The 20,463-nt window shown below is 38.3% G+C and overlaps 2 protein-coding genes across 11 annotated transcripts; one reads left to right on the top strand and one right to left on the bottom strand.

The window, feature by feature from the left end:
* Positions 1 to 68: 68 nt before the first annotated feature.
* On the top strand, positions 69 to 3,098 carry LOC122819869 (GTPase IMAP family member 7-like). Of its 4 annotated transcripts, none has more exons than XM_044096898.1 (3): positions 69 to 277; positions 1,745 to 2,464; positions 3,006 to 3,098. In XM_044096898.1, exons 1-3 carry the CDS (start codon positions 259 to 261, stop codon positions 3,092 to 3,094), a joined length of 828 nt encoding a protein of 275 aa, XP_043952833.1. In that variant the 5' UTR covers positions 69 to 258; the 3' UTR covers positions 3,095 to 3,098. The 4 variants fall into 4 exon arrangements, with proteins under 4 accessions (XP_043952833.1, XP_043952834.1, XP_043952831.1 ...); XM_044096899.1 differs by having other exon boundaries at positions 1,745 to 2,482; XM_044096896.1 differs by having other exon boundaries at positions 1,745 to 3,098.
* A 2,004-nt stretch (positions 3,099 to 5,102) lies between these two features.
* LOC122819870 (GTPase IMAP family member 7-like) lies at positions 5,103 to 9,906 on the bottom strand. Of its 7 annotated transcripts, none has more exons than XM_044096901.1 (4): positions 9,701 to 9,887; positions 7,885 to 8,119; positions 7,232 to 7,337; positions 5,106 to 6,751 (listed from the first exon to the last, which is right to left on the bottom strand). In XM_044096901.1, the coding sequence occupies exon 4, from the start codon at positions 6,741 to 6,743 to the stop codon at positions 5,592 to 5,594; it is 1,152 nt and encodes a 383-aa protein (XP_043952836.1). In that variant the 5' UTR covers positions 6,744 to 6,751; positions 7,232 to 7,337; positions 7,885 to 8,119; positions 9,701 to 9,887; the 3' UTR covers positions 5,106 to 5,591. The 7 variants fall into 7 exon arrangements, 6 of the variants coding, with proteins under 6 accessions (XP_043952836.1, XP_043952835.1, XP_043952838.1 ...); XM_044096900.1 differs by having other exon boundaries at positions 7,885 to 8,976; positions 9,701 to 9,847; XM_044096903.1 differs by lacking the exon at positions 9,701 to 9,887 and adding an exon at positions 8,412 to 9,678.
* Between the last annotated feature and the right edge of the window lie 10,557 nt (positions 9,907 to 20,463).

Here is a 20,463-nt window from a genome sequence, read left to right as displayed (position 1 = left end):
CCCTTTTTTTTTTTCTTGAAAGATGGTAGAAAGTGGGGCAGGGCTGCAGAAAACCCAAGGCTCTGGTAGGCGAAGTGCTATTTAATATTTCCGGTTTGAAAGCGAGAACAGGAAAGCCTCCTACAGAAGAAACACATCTTTTTGAAATTAGTGTTTTGCTTGAAAGAATTGATTTATTTTAATTTTCAAGCTCTTGCTGTAGCCATAAGCAAACAAGACATTTGAAGTCGAGAAGTTGATCGTTTATTGGATCGGTTCATGTGCCGTCGAAGGAAATGTGAGTAGTGATAATGGTGAGACTGCCTTATGTGTGATGCAAGAGTTCAGGAAGTGAAACCTTTGCCACTTGCCAGAATACATGAAGCTAATTCAAACACACTCAGCCTTGCCGGTCCTTCAGTCCTCAGCTTCTCTTGAAAAATGAATGGTAAGCCGCTATTTTCTGCAAAAATCTTTAGTGTTGTAACTGAATAGACTCAAGTACGACACATGTATGAGGAAAAACAGTGTTTGAGTTTTTGTGAGCAGTTGATTTTCTTCATTCTCAATCAGTCTCTTGAATATTTTATGACTGACTTATTATTATTGACTGACTCAGCAACCATGATGGTCATTGTTATTTTTTAGGAATTTATTTCAGTCAAGGAAGAATTGCTTGAGTTGAGTTGGGCAGTGATCAGCTAAAGCAGGATGTCAAACTCCAGTCCTCGAGGGTCGCTGTCCTGCAGTTTTTAGATGTGCCACAGGTACCAAACGCTGGAATGAAACGGCTTAATTACCTCTTTCTTGAGTAGGTCAGTTCTCCAGAGCCTTGCTAATGAGCTAATTATTCTGTTCAGATATGGTAAAACAGAGGCACATCTACAAGTTGCAGGGCAGTGGCTCTCCAGGACTGGAGTGTGATACCTGTGAGCTAAAGGCAGTCCCAGTTTAGAAAAGGTACTTTCTTCAAATTCCCCTATTGATCATTGCTAACACACACCAACCAAAACTCTGTATCTCTGTTTGCTCTACATCACAGGTGTCAAACTCGAGGCCCGAGGGCCAAATCTGGCCCGCTGTAGCTTTTTTTATGTGGCCCCCTAGACTCCAAATCACGTAAATAATTATCTCCTGTTTTTCACAAATCTACAAAATTCACACAAAATCAACAAATCTCCACATTTCTTTCTAATTTCACTGTAAATTTTCCTTAAATTTGGTCAAAAACATTGACTAATAAAGAGTCGCATTTAACATCATATCTCAACACAAACATCATAAACCCTCCTATCAAACATTTCTAAATTGGTGACACAAAATGTGCAATGTTGATTGCAAATAAACAAAACAGTAAAATGATCACTAAATCCTGAAGGAGCAACTATTTATTGACATTGCAACAATTTATTGGTTTTCTTTCTGCATTGTTGCAGAATGTTTAAGAACATTCAGATTTTTTTAGATGGCCCAAAATGAAAATGAGTTTGGCACCCCTGCTGTAGATGAAAAAAAATCCAAACTTTGCAGAGGAATTGGATGATGATGAATTAATGAATTACTTTCATTACTTTCCCTCTTCATTCCAATAGAAACTGGGGTCTGCATGATGTCGCTTATTCTTTTAATTAGGACATTTTTGTGTGTGTTTTTTTTAAGTGTTATGGTCTTTCAAGATATCATGCATACATGTAACATTGAAAGATAAAGACTCAGAGTATACAGGAAGCAAAATACAAATAACATTACTGACGTTTGTTTTCAGCACCAATAAGAATGGTCCTCCTGGGAAAAACTGGGTCTGGTAAAAGCAGCCTGGCCAACACAATATTCAGAGACCAGCTGTTCACGACCAACCACACGATCAACTCTGAAACAAGCCACTGCACAGCCGTCACCAGGTCCGTCGGTGGGAGAAACCTCACGGTCATCGACACCCCGGGTTTCTTTGACACGGACCGGCCGGAGAAGGAGCTAGAGCCTGAGATAGTGAGGTGCATCACAGAGTGCGCTCCTGGGCCCCATGTGTTTCTCATTGTGCTCAAGGTGGAGAAATTCACAGAGCACGAGAAGGCCGTTATCGAGAAAATCTGCACGCACTTCTCTGAAGACGCTCTTAAATACGCCGTGGTGGTGTTCACTCATGGCGACCAGCTGCCCGATGGGACCCAGATTGAGGAGTTCATCGGGCGCAATCAGCTGGTGAGTGAACTGGTGAAGAAGTGTGGCGGCCGCTGCCACGTCGTGGACAACAAGTACTGGAACAATAAGCAACAGGAGGAATACAGGAGCAACTCGTTCCAGATGGAGAGGCTGCTTCAAACTATTGACTCGCTGGTGACGGAAAACGAGGGCAAATGCTACACCAATGACCTGCTGCAGGCGGCCGAGGAAGAAATAAAGAAAGAGGAGGAGAACATTCGACTGGTCTCAGGAAACCTGCCGGAAGCAGAGATCAGAGAACAGGCCAAGAGAAGGGTTGCTGGTAAACTCTTGATCACATGTACGGCCCTTGGCGTTGGCGTTTTGTTAGGGGCGATTTTTGGTGTTGTGGTCATGGTTGGAGCAGTTCTTACTGTTTTACAAGAATCTTCAAAGCCAGTAAAGCTGAGGAAGGCAGTGGGCACAACAGTTGCAGCTTCAGCAGGGACTTTATTAGGGGTAGGAGGAACGGCACTAGGGGGCGGTGTGGCACCAGCAGCGACGTGTTTGAGCCTTACAGCAGCAGTTGCTGAAACGGGAGCTGTTAAAGGGGCTTTAATTGGATACGATGCGGCTGAAGGAGCAGAGACTCCAAAGGAAGCTGCACAGAAAACAGCAGAGGCTGTGAAGAATGAGGCACAGGTTTGCTTAGATACGGTAAACCAGGGCTGGAACAAAGTTATACAACCAACATGTGAAAAGTCAGAGGAGGAGAAGTTGTTACTTTGTGACAAACTTTACTGAGATCTTCTTTCCTGACTGTGGATTATTCTGGTTAACATTTAAAGTGTCCTCTGAACTTCCAACATGAATTTCTGTTGCAGGAAGAAACTGGACAGGAGGGATGATGTGTCATTTATTAAATCTAACTATAAATTGTCAAACTAATCTCATTGGAATAAAGCATACATAGATGAGATTGTTAAACCTCGTGTCATTTTATTTTATTGTCCAGCCTTTACATATTTTCATGTTTCCTCTAGTGATTTCTAAGTTTATTTATCCAGGTCATAAAGGTCACAATTTTGATGGCGAGATGGACATTTTTAATTACTATAATTAATAATATTACCTGTGTGAGTATTGCGATTATCTCTGTCATCTACATCAACTGTGGCTCTATGGTAGAGTAGCTGTCTTGCAATCAGAAGGTTGTAGGTTCAATGCCAGCTTCCTCCTGCTGCATGTCGATGTGCCTCTGAGCAAGGCACTTCAGTCCATTTACACTTAACCTTACAATCATTTCTGGGCCCCGGTGTAGATTTGTCACTCTCATTTGTATTGATTATTTTTCTCCTGGTCTATGTCAGAATTTGTGTAATGTGAGAAGAGCAAAAGTAATTAATTAGAGTTGAGAGCATGGAAAGAAATGCTAAAAAAGCAATTTCTGCACTCTAATAAAAACCTTTACAAGAATTGAAAGGCATAAATAGATCCACGTTCACAGTGCAGTCATACTGTAGGACACTTGTTCAGTTTTCTTGAATAAAATTACTTTGAAGGGAGATTTTGTCATTTCATTACTATCAATTGTCAAACTAATCTGATTGGAATAAATCATACATAGGTGAGATTGTTAAACCTCTTGTCATGTTACTTTATCTTTCCGTGTTTTTTGTAGTCATACGAAATCTAAATGTATTTTTCCAGTTTGAAAAGTTAGACACAGTTTTGATGGACAGAGATTTTGTATAAGAAATCATGAAAATAAATTCCTAAAATTTAAAATATTGCCTGTATGAGTACAGCTGTTTACTGTCGTCTAGTGAGTACAACACTTGAGCCTACAATCATTTCTGAGCCCAGTGTAGGTTTGAAATAATCATAATAATCAATAATCTCTTGAAATGTTTGACCAGTTGTAAGAATTGTGTTGATTAATTTGCATCTGGTCTATGTCAAAACGTCGTCACTTGAGTAATGTGAGAAAATTAAAAGAAAAGAATCCCGTTACAGATGAGAGCACAGAAAGAAATGCGATAAAAAAGTTAAAAGGCACTGCAGTTAAAATTAAGGACATTTTTGTATGTAATTACTTTGTTAGAAGAAAAATTGTGTAGTTTCATTAGACATAGCAGAGACAAGTAGGTACTGGTAACATGAAACACCTTCTTAGCTTTCAAGGTGTACATATAGTATGGGTAAGAGTTTGACTCTCACCTGTAAATTTCTAAATGGCCACAAGAGGGAGTAATGTTGTTATGTTTCTTTTCTCTTTTTTTTCAGTCGCATACTTATATTTGTGACTTTAAAACTGATGACAGTGTGGAGGACTGACTAAACCGAGCTTACCAGGGCAGAGAAAATAAAAAAATACTTGTATTACATATGAGTATTTATGTAGTTTACTCAGCATCATTTGGTATGTTTCAGTGCCATCTGATAAAACAGACAAAAACATGTTTAACTGTGTAAATCTGTTGTGTGAATTACATCAGAGATATGAAACAAGTGATAAAATTGTAGTTTCTTTCTTCTTACATTTGCTCACAATGGCTGAAAGCAACAACAATTGTGGTGTATGTTGGTTTCCAGTAATTTTAATTATATAACTTTTTTTTCTCTTTTTCTTTTTCTTCTTTTTTTGCTGTACCACCCCAAACTTTTTACTGGCCTGATTTGGCCATTCCTATGGAAATTATATGGAAGTGCCACTGTTTCAATGACTTTGTTTTTCCAGGTTGGGTTTTTGTATATTTTTGGTACTAATAAATAAATACTTTAGCAACCTGACTCTTGAATATTTTCTCATAATAAATTAGTATTGTCTATAAACGTACAAAACCTCTCATTAATCAGCAAAATAAATAAATACAATTCAAGGTGAATATCTGTGTATAACAGCTCAGCCTCAATGAAATATGCATTTAAAAAGTTCTCCTTTTATTAAGGTTATGACAAAAGACAAGACAATCTGAACAGAAAACTGATCTTTTATTATTAATTTGAACAGAAATACAGTTTTAACATTAATGATGATTATATCTCTGGTAAATGTATGAAGACATGAAGGACTACAGTGTGGAAAATAAGTATATAGATATAAAATATTTATAATTTCAGTGTACAAATAATAATTCTCATGTCAAATGTTATCAGAGTAAATAATATATTAAACTATTAAAACACACATGATATATTTTATGATCAAGTGATAGAAAGCTTGGGTTACCTCTGGAAGGATGATTATTTTAATGAGCAGAATTACAAGCATTGTTACAATTTCTAATTATTTCAGTTGTTGGATGATTAACTCAGAAACGACATGAAATCTTTTCAAGCAACAACAAAACCGCAGCTTTAGAAAACTGGAAAGGAAAACTTTTTCTTGGAATTCTGTGATAATTTATGGGATCTTTACATTTGACTAAGGTCTACACAAGAATTAGATTTTTTTTTCATTATAAAAATTAATTTTGATACTCTGCGCTGAACTTTTTGACTTGTCTTTTGGCATCTTCTACTGAAGAACGCACAGCTTCTACTGAAGAACACACATCTTTTGCTGTAGAACGCACAGATTCTGCCGTCTTCTTTGCTGCTTCCCATGGTGTTTCTGATTCCTCTGCAGCCTTATATCCTTTATATGCACCAACCACTGCTCCAGCAGCTGCACCTACACCCAATGCTGCTGGCCCTACTTTGATGCCAGCAATTCCAGCTGCAGCACCAGATGTTGCCGCTGGTGCTGGAGCTAATACTGTTGCTATCACTCCTCTTATTGCTTCTGCTTTGATGCTAGCAGTTTTAGCTGCTACTACATCTACTCCAATAGCGACAGCTGCACCAAAAAGTGCTCCCAGCAGTACACCTGTTGTAATACCCACTGCTTTATTTAAAATATCACACGCTCTGCTTTTAGCTTCCTGCCTGATTTCTTCTTTTGACATGTTTCCTGAGGATTGTGCAATGAGCTCCTCTTCCTGTTGTATCATTTTCTCCACTTTTTCCAGCATCTCGTTTGTGTAGCAGTTTCCATTGTTTGCCTTCACAATCTCTTCAACTGATTTCAGTATCTCTTCCACCTGGTGGGTGTTGCTCCTGTATGGATCACCTGGGAGATTGTTCCAGTATCTATTATCTATCACATGGCACCGGCCACCACATTTTTTCACTAATGCACGCAAATGCTTATTTAGGCTCACAAAATCTTTGATTTTCAGCCCTTCTTGGAGATCATCTCCATGAGTAAAAACAACTGTTGCAAAATTGAACACTTCTTCAGAGAAGTACTTGTTTATTTGTTTGATTATCTTCTTTTCCAGCTTTGTAAATGTTTCTAGTTTTAGCACAATGAGGAAAGCGTGCGGACCAGGTGAACACTCTGTGATACACTGCACTATTTCAGGTCTTAGTCTTTCTTCAGGTGTGTTTGTATCAAAGAATCCAGGCGTATCAATCAGAGTGATCTGTCCTCCATTTAGTGATTGAGTTTTTGCTTCACATAAACTTGTACCAGAGATGGAATTATGGCAGACGGTGAACTGTGGTTCCCCAAATATAGTGTTTGCAACACTGCTTTTCCCAGATCCAGTTTTTCCAAGGATCACGATTCTTCTCATGTTGGGAGCTGGAAGATAAAAACATCACATTAAATTTTTTTTTTATTATTATCAGTGACAGAAATAACAGCATTAAAGAAATGGTGTTTTTTTAAAAAAAACATAAAGTACATTCCCATTGATAAAATGTTATCACTGACAATAAAATGCAACATGTTACTATAATCCAGCAGCACAATAAAGATTGAAGAAGCAGTCCACATCGGACCAGGAGCTAGGATCTTTTGATTTCTAAAACATAAGACACTTGGCTCAGTGAGTTCTTTTGGGCTAAAGTCCAGCGCCTTGTTTGATGCTATTTGCTTTGTACGGAAAATCTGGAGCCTCAGCAATTGAGAAAAGCTTACTTCCAGGAGGGTTCTTTTTGAAGCATTTCTAATCAATAAGGTTTGGTAATGACGCATGTAATGCGCCAGTTCAATGTTATGAAGTTTGATTTGCCTGCTCTGTAAACAAACATCCAGGACGGCAAAGACAGAAGTGTCTACCTGAACAAGACGGCTGGTAATTATAATTTGAAGGTGTCGCCGACGTGAACTGAACTTCCTTCACCCACTCTGCTTCCACAGCTGAAAGTACAGGCAGACTGCAATTCTAAAGCAGCACAGAAAATTGATGTTATTTGTCATGATGTCTCCTGTTTGCTGATTGAAGAAAGATAATTAACTTTCTTTTGAAGCTACCAAGGCCCCCCCGAGTCAGGGAGAGATGTTTCCCATCTCTAGGGACAATGAGGAACTTCATCCAGCACCTTCTGGATGCGCTTGTCAGCTCACACTTGGTATTTGGAATTAGATCTTTGTTGAATGGAGCTGAGCTCCCAGCTTTTATTCAACAATTCAGTAATGGGAATGGTTGGAAAAATTCAAGTGGAGAAACCAGCCACATCTTAGCTCCATGATTATAAGCTTCTATTTCTCCTTTTTCACTTGACATGTTCAGGTTTAACTCTCTGACCCACATGCAGAAACAGAGTCCAATTTAGGAATTTGTTTTATTTTCAAAAGAATAAGCAGCAATTGACAGATCGTCCTGATCTTTCTGGAGGGTGGTAAGTGTTTGGTGGCGCCTGTAACAAGAGTGGGGTTGATGGTGGTGGCCTGAAACGAGTTGATCAGAGATACAATATGAGAGAACTTACTGTAGAATGATTCAGAGTGAGGCGTGGAGCAAAGGTGGACAAGGTCCTGTGTGGAGAATGGTTGATGGCAATTCCTGAGGCAAGTGAGAGGAAGGTGGTGACACAGAGAGCCAGAGGTCTGATGGAGTGGGGTGGAGAAATGAGGAATGGTGGAGCAGGCAGGTAGTTAACTTGCAAGTAGGATCCACAGGAAGAAACAGTCAAAGTGATCCTTAGAAAATCCAGTGAGACAAACCTAGAGGTAGCAAACACAAGGACTAAAAAACTTCTGGTAAATGCCCAAGAGACAGATCAAATGTTTGTAACAGCTGACTACATATTAATCATCCAGCACTGAGTCGAGGCTCTGCTGCTCTTTTATTCCCAGCAGTCTGACAAGGCTGATGATGTGTTGGCTGCCCAGGTACTCCACCAAGATCTTCACTAGAAAAGATGCATCACTCACACACACAGGAACCCTGACACCACTGGCTCTAATGGTCCCGGCTCGACTGCACTCGGCTCGCTTTGTGAGCATTTCCACTGACCTTTTTTCAAGGCTGGCCTTGTTTTCTAGGTGATTTCTTCGGAGTAGGGCCAACTCGGTGACTCAAGCTTAGCTTCTCTTCACTGATTGGCATTGGGTATGGTCAGACGCAGCAGCAAAGAGAGAATAAAAAAAACGATGCAAAGCGGAGTAGCGGTGACACAATGAGACGCCGACTTATCTTTGCATCGGATTTCAATATTCAGTGGCAGCTTGATCTGCAGCTCAATGTGTCAAAGACCGAGGAACTGGTGGTGGATCTGAGGAGGAGGACCAGGATATCAGTGACCACTATTACCATCCAGGGGGTCAGTGTGGACATTGTGGAGAACTATAAATATCTGGGACTCCACACTGATAATAAACTGGACCGGGTTAAGAACACTGATGCCATGTACAGTACAGGAAGGGCCAAAGTCACCTCTACTTTCTGAGGCGGCTGAGTTTCCCTTGCTCAGGATGTTCTATGAATCTGTGGTTGCCAGTGATGTCCTGTGGTGTTCTGGAGCGGCAGGGGGAGACTAAACAGACTGATCCACAATGCCAGAAATGTCATTGGAGTGGAGCTGGAAATTGACAGCAGTGTCAGAAAGAAGGACAACGAGTCTCATCCACTGATCTGCTGGCCAGACACAGGAGCACCTTCAGCCAGAGAAATATCTATTCAATTCTATTCTATTCTATTCTATTCTATTCTATTCTATTCTATTCTATTCTATTCTATTCAAAATGTCAGTTTTGAATAATACTGAGCCTTCAAATGTAAAAAAAAAACAAAAAAGGAAGAAATAAATTAGCTGTCATTTTTTTTATTGCATTTCTATGCTGATGTCTTTGCAGGTGGTGTTGAAGTTTTGTGGTGGTTCTACATGTCAATACATCATCAGGTGGTTTAAGGAAGTTACAAGGTTCTGTACGAATAATATTAGAAAATATAATTAGTAATTTTTGATTACTAGAGTATTTTCAAAAGTACTTTAGTACATTGACTTGATTAAACCTCTTACTGAGCAATGTTTACTAGTTGAGTAAGAGTTGATCATGAGTAGCAATACTTTGATTCAAATACTAGAGTTGAGAACATCTCATGTACAGGCTATTTACCATTTTACCATATTTTCACCATGTTATTCATACGCATTATAAGAGTCGGAGTTAGCTCAGGATGTATGATTGACATAACCCATTTGGTTTTACTAAATCTGTTTTACTGGAAACATGTTTGTGTTGCAGAGAAGTGAAAGAAAAACAAAGCTGTTCTGTCAGAAAATGTAAAAACTTATTACTTACCTTGACCAGTTGTCAAGACCCAGTACTCTGTAAAATGTAATAGTATATCTTACTCAAAAAGAAAAGTGACCTGAACTCATTCCAGCTTACTCTGTTGACTATACTAACTTAAACTTAGCAAAGACAACTTTCTACTGAGGCAAGTAATCAAACTCATCAGCAGCAAGTAACCCGAACTTGGAGTTATGAGTAAGCAAAACGCATCTGCATAACCAGCAGAAAACTCGGCATCATTCGGCAGCTCTCGTTGAACGCACATGCGCATTGGACACTGACGAGTGACGACGTGTTTGAAAGAAGGAAGTACACTTCGCTGCAGCAAAACTAGCTGATGACACCACAATTTTTTTGAAGAGTCTGGACCAAACCCCTAAAGTACTTGAGTTAATTAATACTTTCTCCAAAGCATCAGGATTAACATTAAACCTGCAGAAGTGTGAACTGATGGCGATTCATGGCTCTGATCTGACGGAAGCTTACAATATCCCCATTAAATCCTCAGTTAAATATCTTGGAATTTTAATAACTAAAGATGCTAAACTCAGTGAAACTGTTAACATAGAGCATAAAATACAGAACTGCAACTCTCAGTTAAATAGATGGCTCCAAAGAGATCTGACCCTGTTTGGGAGAACCTATTTAACCAAAATGGAGTCGTTGTCCTGATGCATATACCCAGCTTATTCTATGGCCATACCTAACAAATATATTAAAGCTATAAATCAGCTGAACTTCAATTTTATCTGGAAGAATCGAGTCCACTACTTAAAGAAAGCAAATATGGTTAAAGACTTTAAAGATGGAGGTTTACAAGCTATTGACTTTGAGTGTTTAAATGCGGTTTTAAAGGTAAACTGGTTGAAATCTTTTCTTATGAATGGAAATAGTATCTGGTATTGTCTCCCCAAAGGTTTGTTTAAAAAGATTGGTTGCATAGATTTTGTTCTTAGATGTGACTTTGACGTCAACAGACTTCCTGTTAAGTTATCTGCCTTTCACAAGCAGGTTTTGCTGTGTTGGAAACTAATGTACACACACAACTTTACTCCTCACCAAACTCCCATCTGGAACAACAGATATGTGTTACACAGGAATAAGTCTCTGTATTTGGATCACTGGATGGAAAAAGGTATTTGGTCCATAAGACATTTACTTAATAACAGTGGAGATTGGTTGTCTTTTGACTAATTTTGCTTGTTGTACAATCTGAACTGCTTACGTACTCAATTTAACACAGTGAAGAACTCTATCCCCACTGCAGTCAAATATCTGGTTCAAAATATAAATATTCACTCAGCTAACCTTCAGTTACCATCTCTTCAACTGTTTGGAGTTAACCTTTTGGACAAAAGTAATTCTAACAAGCGGATGCGTCAGCATCTAACTAATTTTATATTTCCTGTCAGACCAAATAAAAACTCCATTTTAAATCTGTTTTCTGATTCAGAGGTTAATAAGTGGAGAACTGTTTACCTTAAATACCCTCTGACTCCTAAAGTTAAAGAAGTTCACTTTAAAATTCTCAATAATATTTTTCCATCCAGGGAACTATTAAGACAAAGATTCAACTTTGATACCAACAGCTGTACCTTTTGTGACAATGACATTGAAACTACAGATCATCTCTTTTTCTATTGTGTGCATACTGGAACATTTTGGAGAAACTTCCAGGACTGGATCTCATCAAAACTTTCCCTGCATTGTTCCTTAAATAAAGAGCACATTTATCCATCCATTAATTTTTATGAATTATCCTCAAGTGGGGGCTGCTGACCCTGGACAGATCACCAGTCCATCGCTGATTAAGAAAACAGATATAAACAAATACTTGCTGGTGCTGAAGTTCAAATAATATATTTTGATGTTGTGAATGGTACTCTTAAAATAAATAAGTTAAAATCTAAAATATAATAGCCTTTAACTTATTTATTAAGAACTAGATGGAAAAGAGGTTTGGTCAGTAAAACATTTACTCAACAATTTTGGCCAACTTAGTACATCCATTCACGGTGCACTTTTGTTGTTTATTTGCCAAATATTTTTCTTATTATTCTCATTGTGAATATAATTTACAAACAAACCAAAGGACTTCTGAACTTCTAACAAGTGACATTCTGTAACTATAATATTCTTGGCTGCAGGTGACCTGGCTCAATTATCATAGTTCAGCATAATGTCTCCTATAAGGACTCCAGCTCAACTAGTAAACTGACTGGTGTCCCACTATTCCATTTAGAAATACCATATTAATTTTATCAATTGCAATAAGTTCATAATCTGCACTCCAAAAACATGAATATCCAATTGTTGCAAAACCCAAAGTGATTAATTAAAACCTTAAATGTAGCTTCAACCTGGAAAGACTTGCAGAGAAAGTAGGTTTTAGAAATTTCATTTGACAATAATCTTCGGCGCTCTGATCCCGGCAGTAGACACTGTGCTGGTAACCACCAGAGAATGATCTTTTTTCTACATGAAAACCTTTTTGAATAAAGTCACTGGATACATAAATTAAACCAATGTGTAATTTCTAACTATAACTGTCTTCATCTCACCTGCTCAGCCAATCACCTGATCAGGTGCCTCCCTCCCAGCCTAACGGCGCCGGTCTCATGTCCTCCACCCTTCATAAAGTCCAGCTTGATGTGTGCAACTGCTCCTCACCTGAGCTTCCATCACCTCCACCCTGATTACACCTTCGCTTTGCTCGTTTAATCTTATGTTTGCATCTGAACAATATGTTTCTGCAACTTATTTTTTATTAAAAAAAACAAGTTGATAACATAAACAACTTGTCTGTATGTCAGGTTTGTAAAGAAAATTTATATTGATTCCAGTCATTGTTCAAAAATGTATAGGAAACACTGTATATTGCAAGTGTTTGTTACTATGCAGCGGCATGCTTGTGACCTTTGTGACTATTGGAAAATTCCTGAGACGGTGCTTGCTGCAAATGGATTTGCAGCAAGCAACTGCAAATCCAACCCCCACCCTTACATCCTGTCAGCAGCAAGCCCGCTTCTCACATCCTGTCAGCAGCAAGCCCGCTTCTCACATCCTGTCAGCAGCAAGCCCGCTTCTCACATCCTGTCAGCAGCAAGCCCGCTTCTCACATCCTGTCAGAAGCACATGCCTCTCCTTCAATTCCATAACCATACAAGTACCTTCAAACAATAAGATTGAAATAAGTTTTCCGAGTAGGCGGTTGACTCCGAGCAAGCAAGAAGCCATCTGATTCTTATCAGACAGCTGCATCCTGTACTCTCACATCTTCAGTCGTTTGGTGCCATTATTACAACCTTTTTCTTTCTTTCTTTTAAAAATACAGGGATTACACCTCAAGTAAATACAGAGAATACACATTTAATATTCAGCATTAATCAACAAACAAGGCTGCGACAGTCTCTTAGGCCTTCTTATGATCGTTTTTCTGCATGAGCCTGGACAGATCTCATACACACATACCAGATTTCTTGACACAAGTTATTAGCTTTGCTTGCATTTAAAATTTTCTAACAAGGTTATCCAATAGTTAAACAACGCTGTATTTACAACTGCTTTATTGGTTCTACTGTCTCTCCAACAAATTAAAGCCACAATGTAACTTTGTGTGGAAACGACACCATTTCTATGAAAACTAAATAATGTAAATCAACTGAGCTACAACAAAAGGAACATTCAAAAATGTAAATAATATTGAAAGAACACATTATGAAAAAGGATGACTGCACAACTTAAAAGGTAAATATTCTTTATCAGAAACTATTTCATATGACATGTCACAAAAAAAACTAACAATATGTGACAGATTGTGGAAAGCAACTTATATTCTCTTTGAATTCAATGTTGGCACTCAGGACAAAGTCCAGGTATGCCATCACAGTAGTAACGAGGGAACTCTCCTCGTCTTCCATTTCCAGTGAATCCCACACAGTCTTTATATTGTTGGTTGCAGGAAGAACATCTCACAACAGCAAAAGGAGTCCGGTTTTCTGCCTTGAATGTTTTTGAAAATTTGCCCCAGTTGATCTCACCTGTTAATGAAAAATTGATTTTATGTAGTAACAATCTAATTTCACATGTTTTAGGTGAAAAAAGTCAAAGGTCCTCACCGTCCAGCCAAGCAAAATGAGTCTTCTTCTGGAAAACAGGGTGAGACACAATGAAAGGACCTGCAGGTCAATGCCAAGGTGAGATAAGCTGTGTCTCCCTGTGCCAGTATCACCTCCTGGAGAATAGCTTCAAGCACATGCAAAGGCATCTGAAAATAAAAAAAACAAAATAAAAAACAGGTGCATTGCAAAACTGTCATACAGGAAGAATGGCTGATACATATGATTATGAATGAATCTTACCTGTAAGATTGGCGGTATCCTTTCTACCTGCATGGTGAAGAGCATTAAATAATAATTAACACTTTATCTCTCTCAGTATCTTATCCTTTCATCTCTAATGGTATAAAAAATTATGTCCAAATAATGAATTAAAATGATTATTTATTTAAATCATTTAGGGTTTTAGTCTCATTTGCACATAAAAATACACAAATCAAAATTACTAGTTATGTGTAAATTTAAAAATGAACCTCAATTTGTGCCTTGGCGAAGGTGTGGTCATCAGCACACAGTCTGTAAAAATACAGATATGTTCTAAGTCAGTGTTTCTCAATTCCGGTCCTCGGGGCCCCCTGCCTGCATGTTTTAGGTCTTTCCCTTCTGCCACACACCTGGTTTGAATCTTTGGGTGATTAACTGGCTCCTGTAGTACTTGGTGGCTGCAGAAGATGTCATGCAATCATTTGAATCAGCTGTTCTGGTGTAGAGGCACATCTAAAACATGCAGAGCAGGGGGGCCTGAGGACTGGAATTGGGCAACACTGATCTAAGTGAAAGATGAATGCAAGTCCAAATAACATCAAAACTGCTTCAACCCTTTTAATTCTTCTATCCTGATTTTCTTTCGGACTTAAAAAAAATAAGCATAGAACAAAAGTACACTGTGAATGGACATAATACAAATTACATGATTTAAAACTACAAAGTGATGAATTTTAGTTGCAGCTTACCTCACATTTTGCCTCTCACCAACTTTTTTCTGCTCTCTCTCCTTTTGTTGTTCTTCTCTGGACCTTTTAAAAAGGACAAATTGAAGGTTTTCTTAAAAAACTGACAGATGTGTAACATGACGTGGTACAGAGCACCATTATTCTTACCTCACAGGAAAGTTTAAGAGAGAGAGAGAGAGAGAGAGAGAGACCATCTTCATATTGTCATCATATCATCCTGTGGACATCACAGGTTCACATTTAATGAAATCTCCAACAGAAAGTTTAAACTCTCATCTGTTTCCTTACCTCACTGAAATCACATGATGCTCCCATTACAAAGTACAGTCTACACTGTTGAGAAAAATGTGATTATTGGGGCCTGCCCATAGCAATGCATAAGGAGAGCAGTGACTGACTTGCAAAGCAAGTCAGTCACTGCTCTCCTTATGCATTGCATGGCAGGCACCTATTGTTCTACACCCAATAGAACGTCTCTTTAAGTATTATTTATTATTCTTCCGTCACCCGGAATGCGGCTCGTACCGCTGCGAGCCCACCCACAAAAGTGGTATCAAACGTGCGGCTTGATCCCGGGAGGTGTGCTATTATTTTTGGTGGGATTTGGAGTTACCATGGCGACGTAAAAAGCAAAAAACGACCCCAAAATCACTGACGAGCTCACCAGGTGCAACTCTCGTCATCAAGGGGACGAGGCAACCACTAAATCCTGGATGTCTCACTCACAGCTGGCAGAGAGGATTATTTACCATAGCAACGGAACCCAGAGCAGGGAGAGCTGCTGAGGACTACAAATATGCATCACTGTAGTTCGAACTAGTAGTTCAGTTAAAACAGAGGAGGACTGAGCTGGCCTTTAGAACTACTTGCTGCTATGGGCTGTATATAACTCATTTAACTCAGTCACTGTTACACATGGGATGAGTTTGGCCCTTTGAAATGAAGCTTACTGAAAATTTCAAAATAAAAGCCCTTGAAAATTTTTACATCAGGTCATTGCTTTTTTGAGCGTTATATGACTGATTTAATCCAATGACTGTTACACATGGAATGACTTTTACCCTTTCAAATGAAGCTTAACAAAAATTTCAAAATAAAAGCCTTGGCAATTTTTACATCATGTAATTGCTCTTTTTGGCTTTATGTGACTGGTTTATCCAAAGCACTCTTACACATTGGATTAGTGTGGGCATTTATGATGAAGCTTTCTGCAAATTTCAAAATAAAAGCCTCAATATGACCCTCAGGTTAATGCATCGCCGTAAGGCGATGCAATAATATTAGAATGCTTCATATTCTTCTCTCAGGTTAGGGAACTGCCTTGCGCAGCAAGGCAGTTCATTAGCATTAGCCTTTTAGCTTAAATAAGCTATTAGCTATTTTCTGACTTATTAGCCATGTTTAGTATACTTAATGGTGTAAGTCAAGTATAGACAACATGCTAGTGAGCTGATTATCATGCTGAATCGTTCATGTCCATGTTAGTCAACATTCTTGTGATACTCCACATGCTTCTTTTGAATTTTTGAGCTAAGCTTAGCATTGATGCAAATTTTTAGCATCGGAACGCTGGGTCCAAACCGACGGGCACACTTTGGCAGGCCCCAGTTAAATTTCTTCAGGAATTTTCTAGTTACATCTATAAAGACCATACAACAATATGGTGGGTGGAAGCGGATGTTACCATGACTACAAATGTTAAAACAGTTGCTGGACAGTCCTTGTTCAGACAATCCCTGTGGTGTTTAAGAGAAAATTCAAGAAGGGGGAAGAAAATTAATGTGTCATTATTATAACAATTAAATTGAGGTAAATGAAAACAGCCTTACCCACAGTATTGATTATAAACATTTAAAGCAGGAATGGTTGGAAATAAACATCTTGTAGCTCTAAAGAACCACAAGTGTCCCATCAGAACATCTCACCTTAACATCATTACAGAACAGATTCTGTCCAGGTCCAGATGACATTTGAAGACAGACTTCTCTGATGATACAAAGTTTTTAAGTTAAAAATTTTCAAGGGCATATTTCACAACATAAAAATTACAAACATGTATGAGAATGAAAGACAGAGGTGAGACAACATCTACATACATTGGAGATATGTTTAAACAAGACGTGGTTCATTCCCACTTAAAACAGAGCATGGACACAACGTAACAGCTACTAACATAAAAGAAAAAGGTTTTACACATCAGGAAATATACAAATGATTGGTAGAAAAAAAGGCATGTTTGAATTAATCACTGTATATTCTTTAACATTATTGTTACTGTTTTGTAGGATTTAATAATTAATTTTCAAACTCACAATGGCTTCCAGATACCAAATATATATTCTGCAAAAAATTAATTGAAATTGTAAAAGTGATCTTCCTCAAGCAGCCAAGGGCAGGTGTTAACTAATTAGATTTACTCAATTACTCTGCAACTTTTGACAAAATAAAAAAATTAATTAATTAAAATTAGGACTATTTTTCCATGTTATACTCTTGAGTAAATTTTGTTGATATGCAACCTAATGCAAGTAACTTAACTGAATGAAGAACACATTTTAATCCATAAAGAAATAAAACACGATACACAGATAAATGTTTATGTTGTTTCTTCTAACCTTAAACACTAGAAAACTGGTAAGTATGTAAAAAAATATTTTATATTTTTCAAGTGTAGTTTTACATACATTTATTGTTCATGCAATACGGGAGAATCTCCTCTCCGTTCCAAATGTTGCAAATGGATAGGTGGATCTGTATAATAAAAATAAAAAACAAAGTTTGAGTATAAAATACATTTCTCAACTAAACATGTTATCTACTTTACTATTTTTATCTAATGTTGCCCTGCAGGATAATAATTAGCTATGCTACATGCTAAAATTAGCCTTCCCCGTATGAATTACGAATTTCGCTAGTTTACAGCTGTTAATTATATTTTCAACCTAATCTAGAAAAGCGTATTGATTTACTATGTGAAAAAAATTTGAAGAAGGTAAAATTACCTTTTCTTGACTTTGTGGGTTTTGTTGATCGTGTGCCGAACACCAGTGGAAGAACCTCTTAAACTTCTTTCTTTCTTCTTCGTTTCCACTTAACCCCGCGTCTTTAAGGTATTTATACTAGTGATTATGAAAACAGCGCCCCCTTCATTTCATTTCCGGAATGCAATAGTCCCATTTCCAAATAAGGTATGGGACTGACGGAAAGGTCCGTCCCCGCCCCTTTCTGTTTGCTGCAGCGAGGTCCTTCTCGAAAAAGCGCCAAACTGTCAACAATATGGCGGTTGCTGCAGCTAAGTTTGGTCACGGTAAGTCCCACTGTTTTTTAGCAAACTTATATTCGTTATCTCGGCCGTATAATTCATCCGTAAGTCCAGGTTTTGAGGTTAACTTTATGTGTAATGATTTAGCGATGCCTGGGACTAACGTTAGTCGAAAATATCATGTTTATTTAGTGGCAACAAGATGGAGCGGCAGAGCAAAAAAGCTGTCCGGGGCGCAAAACAAAAAAGGAAAAGGGATAAGGATAAAGATGTTGGCGGGTTAAAAAAGCCGCTGTACTGTTATAGAAGGCTTATGATGAGTAGACTGCCATAGGTGGGACAGCTGTAAACTGTAGGAGAAGCAGCCGTGATGAAGAAGTGTTATGTTGATATGTAATTGTGGTGTTGCTTCTATTGTTGTTAGGACTGCGAAGACCCAGACGTGTCTCACACCCCCATTGGGATCCTGACCATCATTCCTGAGGACAGGCAGGCCTCCACTGACTCACTGCACCTCCAGTCTTCAAGTACTGCCATCATTTTGGAAGGAAGTCTTGTCATGAATGATCTTGGAAATCTTCCACATGCCATGTGTTTGCTCTTTGGACTTATTTATACTCTGAATTTGGAGTACCCTCAACAACTGAAGTACACATTTGACTTCATCCAAAGGGTGCTTCTGTCACTTGGACATAAATCCCTAAAACCAAAAATACAATCACTCAAAAATCTTCTGATGCAATGAGTGAATGTGATGTGACATTATGGATCAACGTTGATACCTTTACCCTTATTGGAAAAGTGATTTTTATTTCTTGTTTGATTCTTTTTTTGTTGGAGAGAGCATCATTGCATTTGCAGACTACTAAATGGTTTTATGTTAATGAGGAGAAACATTACTTCACTTCACTACTTCATTATTTACTTTATCAATGTTATAATAAATGTTAGGCTCTAGTATTGAGAATTGGGTTTTTGTTTCACACCAGTCAACAAAGACATTTAAGCAGGGATTCTCAAAGTTTTAAAGACTGAGGGCCATTTGAAGGATTCAATATTAGATTGAAGGCTACCCTAGAAAAAAAGTCGTGTCATTTTTTCCCCCTAAAAAAGTCTATGGAAAACTTTGTTTCCAGGTTAGTGTGTATGTAACCACACTTGAGAAACTTGTATTTAAGGTAAACTTGTTTAATTATTAAACATTTTCTTCCATTCAAACTGTCTGTTGGCTCTTCGTTCCAATAACTTAACACTTTTGGTTCATCTTACTTGAACATATCAAGGCAATTGGTTTCCTGATATTTTGCAAGTAATGTGAACTCTTAAACGTGTAAGCATAACTTATTTTTATGAGTACTGCTTAACTGACATAACTCACAATTTGAAGTAGTCATAATTGACATTTTATAGTCAACTTTACTAATGATTTTGAGTTAACGGCATTCAAGTTTACTGCCTTTATCTGAGTGGTCTAAACATAGTTATTTTTAGCAATAACACCTTAAAATGAATTAGCTACTTTACTTGGAGATTTTGAGGCAATCAGTTTCCTAACTTTTTTTAAGTAAAGTGAACTTATTACATTTTACAGTGTACTGCTTCCTGTTAGAAATGTAAAATCAATGGTCATGCTGTGTATGAATTGCCTTCTGTCTCTTACGAGCTTAGACCAGAACAAGCTTGGACCAAAGTGTATCATGTTATGTGTCGTCATGGAAAAACCCATTTGAGTTTACGAAAACAGTACAAAGGGTGGAGTCAAAAGGAACCAGAAGTTAACTCCCATTGTGCATCCTCATGCAAATGCAAAATGCGGAAGCCAAGTTAGACTAAAGAACAAAAACACATTATATTGCAGGGACTTCTGGAGCAGATGAGGGCAACAAGAGGAAATGTAGGACATGGGACTTATTGAGGATGATAGGGAAATCTGCCAAGGAGGGGCTGGTGGAGTGTTGGTCTTGATGTGACACTGGAAGATGGTAAACAGAGGGCTGGAGAACCTGATGGAGACTGCTGCAGGACTATTGGAGGGCAGATGGGTAGCACAACAATGATGACGGTGGAGCTTGAAATTACCAATCATGAGAATTCAACTGAGGGTAATGGCTGGTTCTGGTCTGACTTAAAGTTTCGAAAAATTTCACAGGTAGATCCTAGTTGAAGGAAGGGCAACACAAGGAGTTACACTAGGCTCAGATAGTTCACACAGGAAACAACTCAGAAGTTCACAAGGAGGGCTTGACATTATCACACGGATCAACACTCAAGCAAAGCATGACTGGCAACCAGCTCCTTATATCCAGGGTGTAACGAGACTTGAGGAGTTGCAGATTTGTAGCCACACCTGTGGGGAATCAGCCCTCAGTCCTGCAACTGGTTCACTTTGGTGCCCTTTGGTGGCTACTTGCTGGAAGTGTTATGCAAGCAACACAG

Source organism: Gambusia affinis, linkage group LG18 (assembly GCF_019740435.1).
Source record: "Gambusia affinis linkage group LG18, SWU_Gaff_1.0, whole genome shotgun sequence".
Classification (NCBI taxonomy): Eukaryota; Metazoa; Chordata; class Actinopteri; order Cyprinodontiformes; family Poeciliidae; genus Gambusia; species Gambusia affinis.
This window is presented reverse-complemented; position numbering and strand designations above follow the sequence as displayed.

What these genes read in the sequence shown, in the direction of transcription:
- LOC122819870 (XM_044096901.1), bottom strand. Translation starts at nt 6,743, where the DNA reads ATGAGAAGAATCGTGATCCTTGGAAAAACTGGATCTGGGAAAAGCAGT.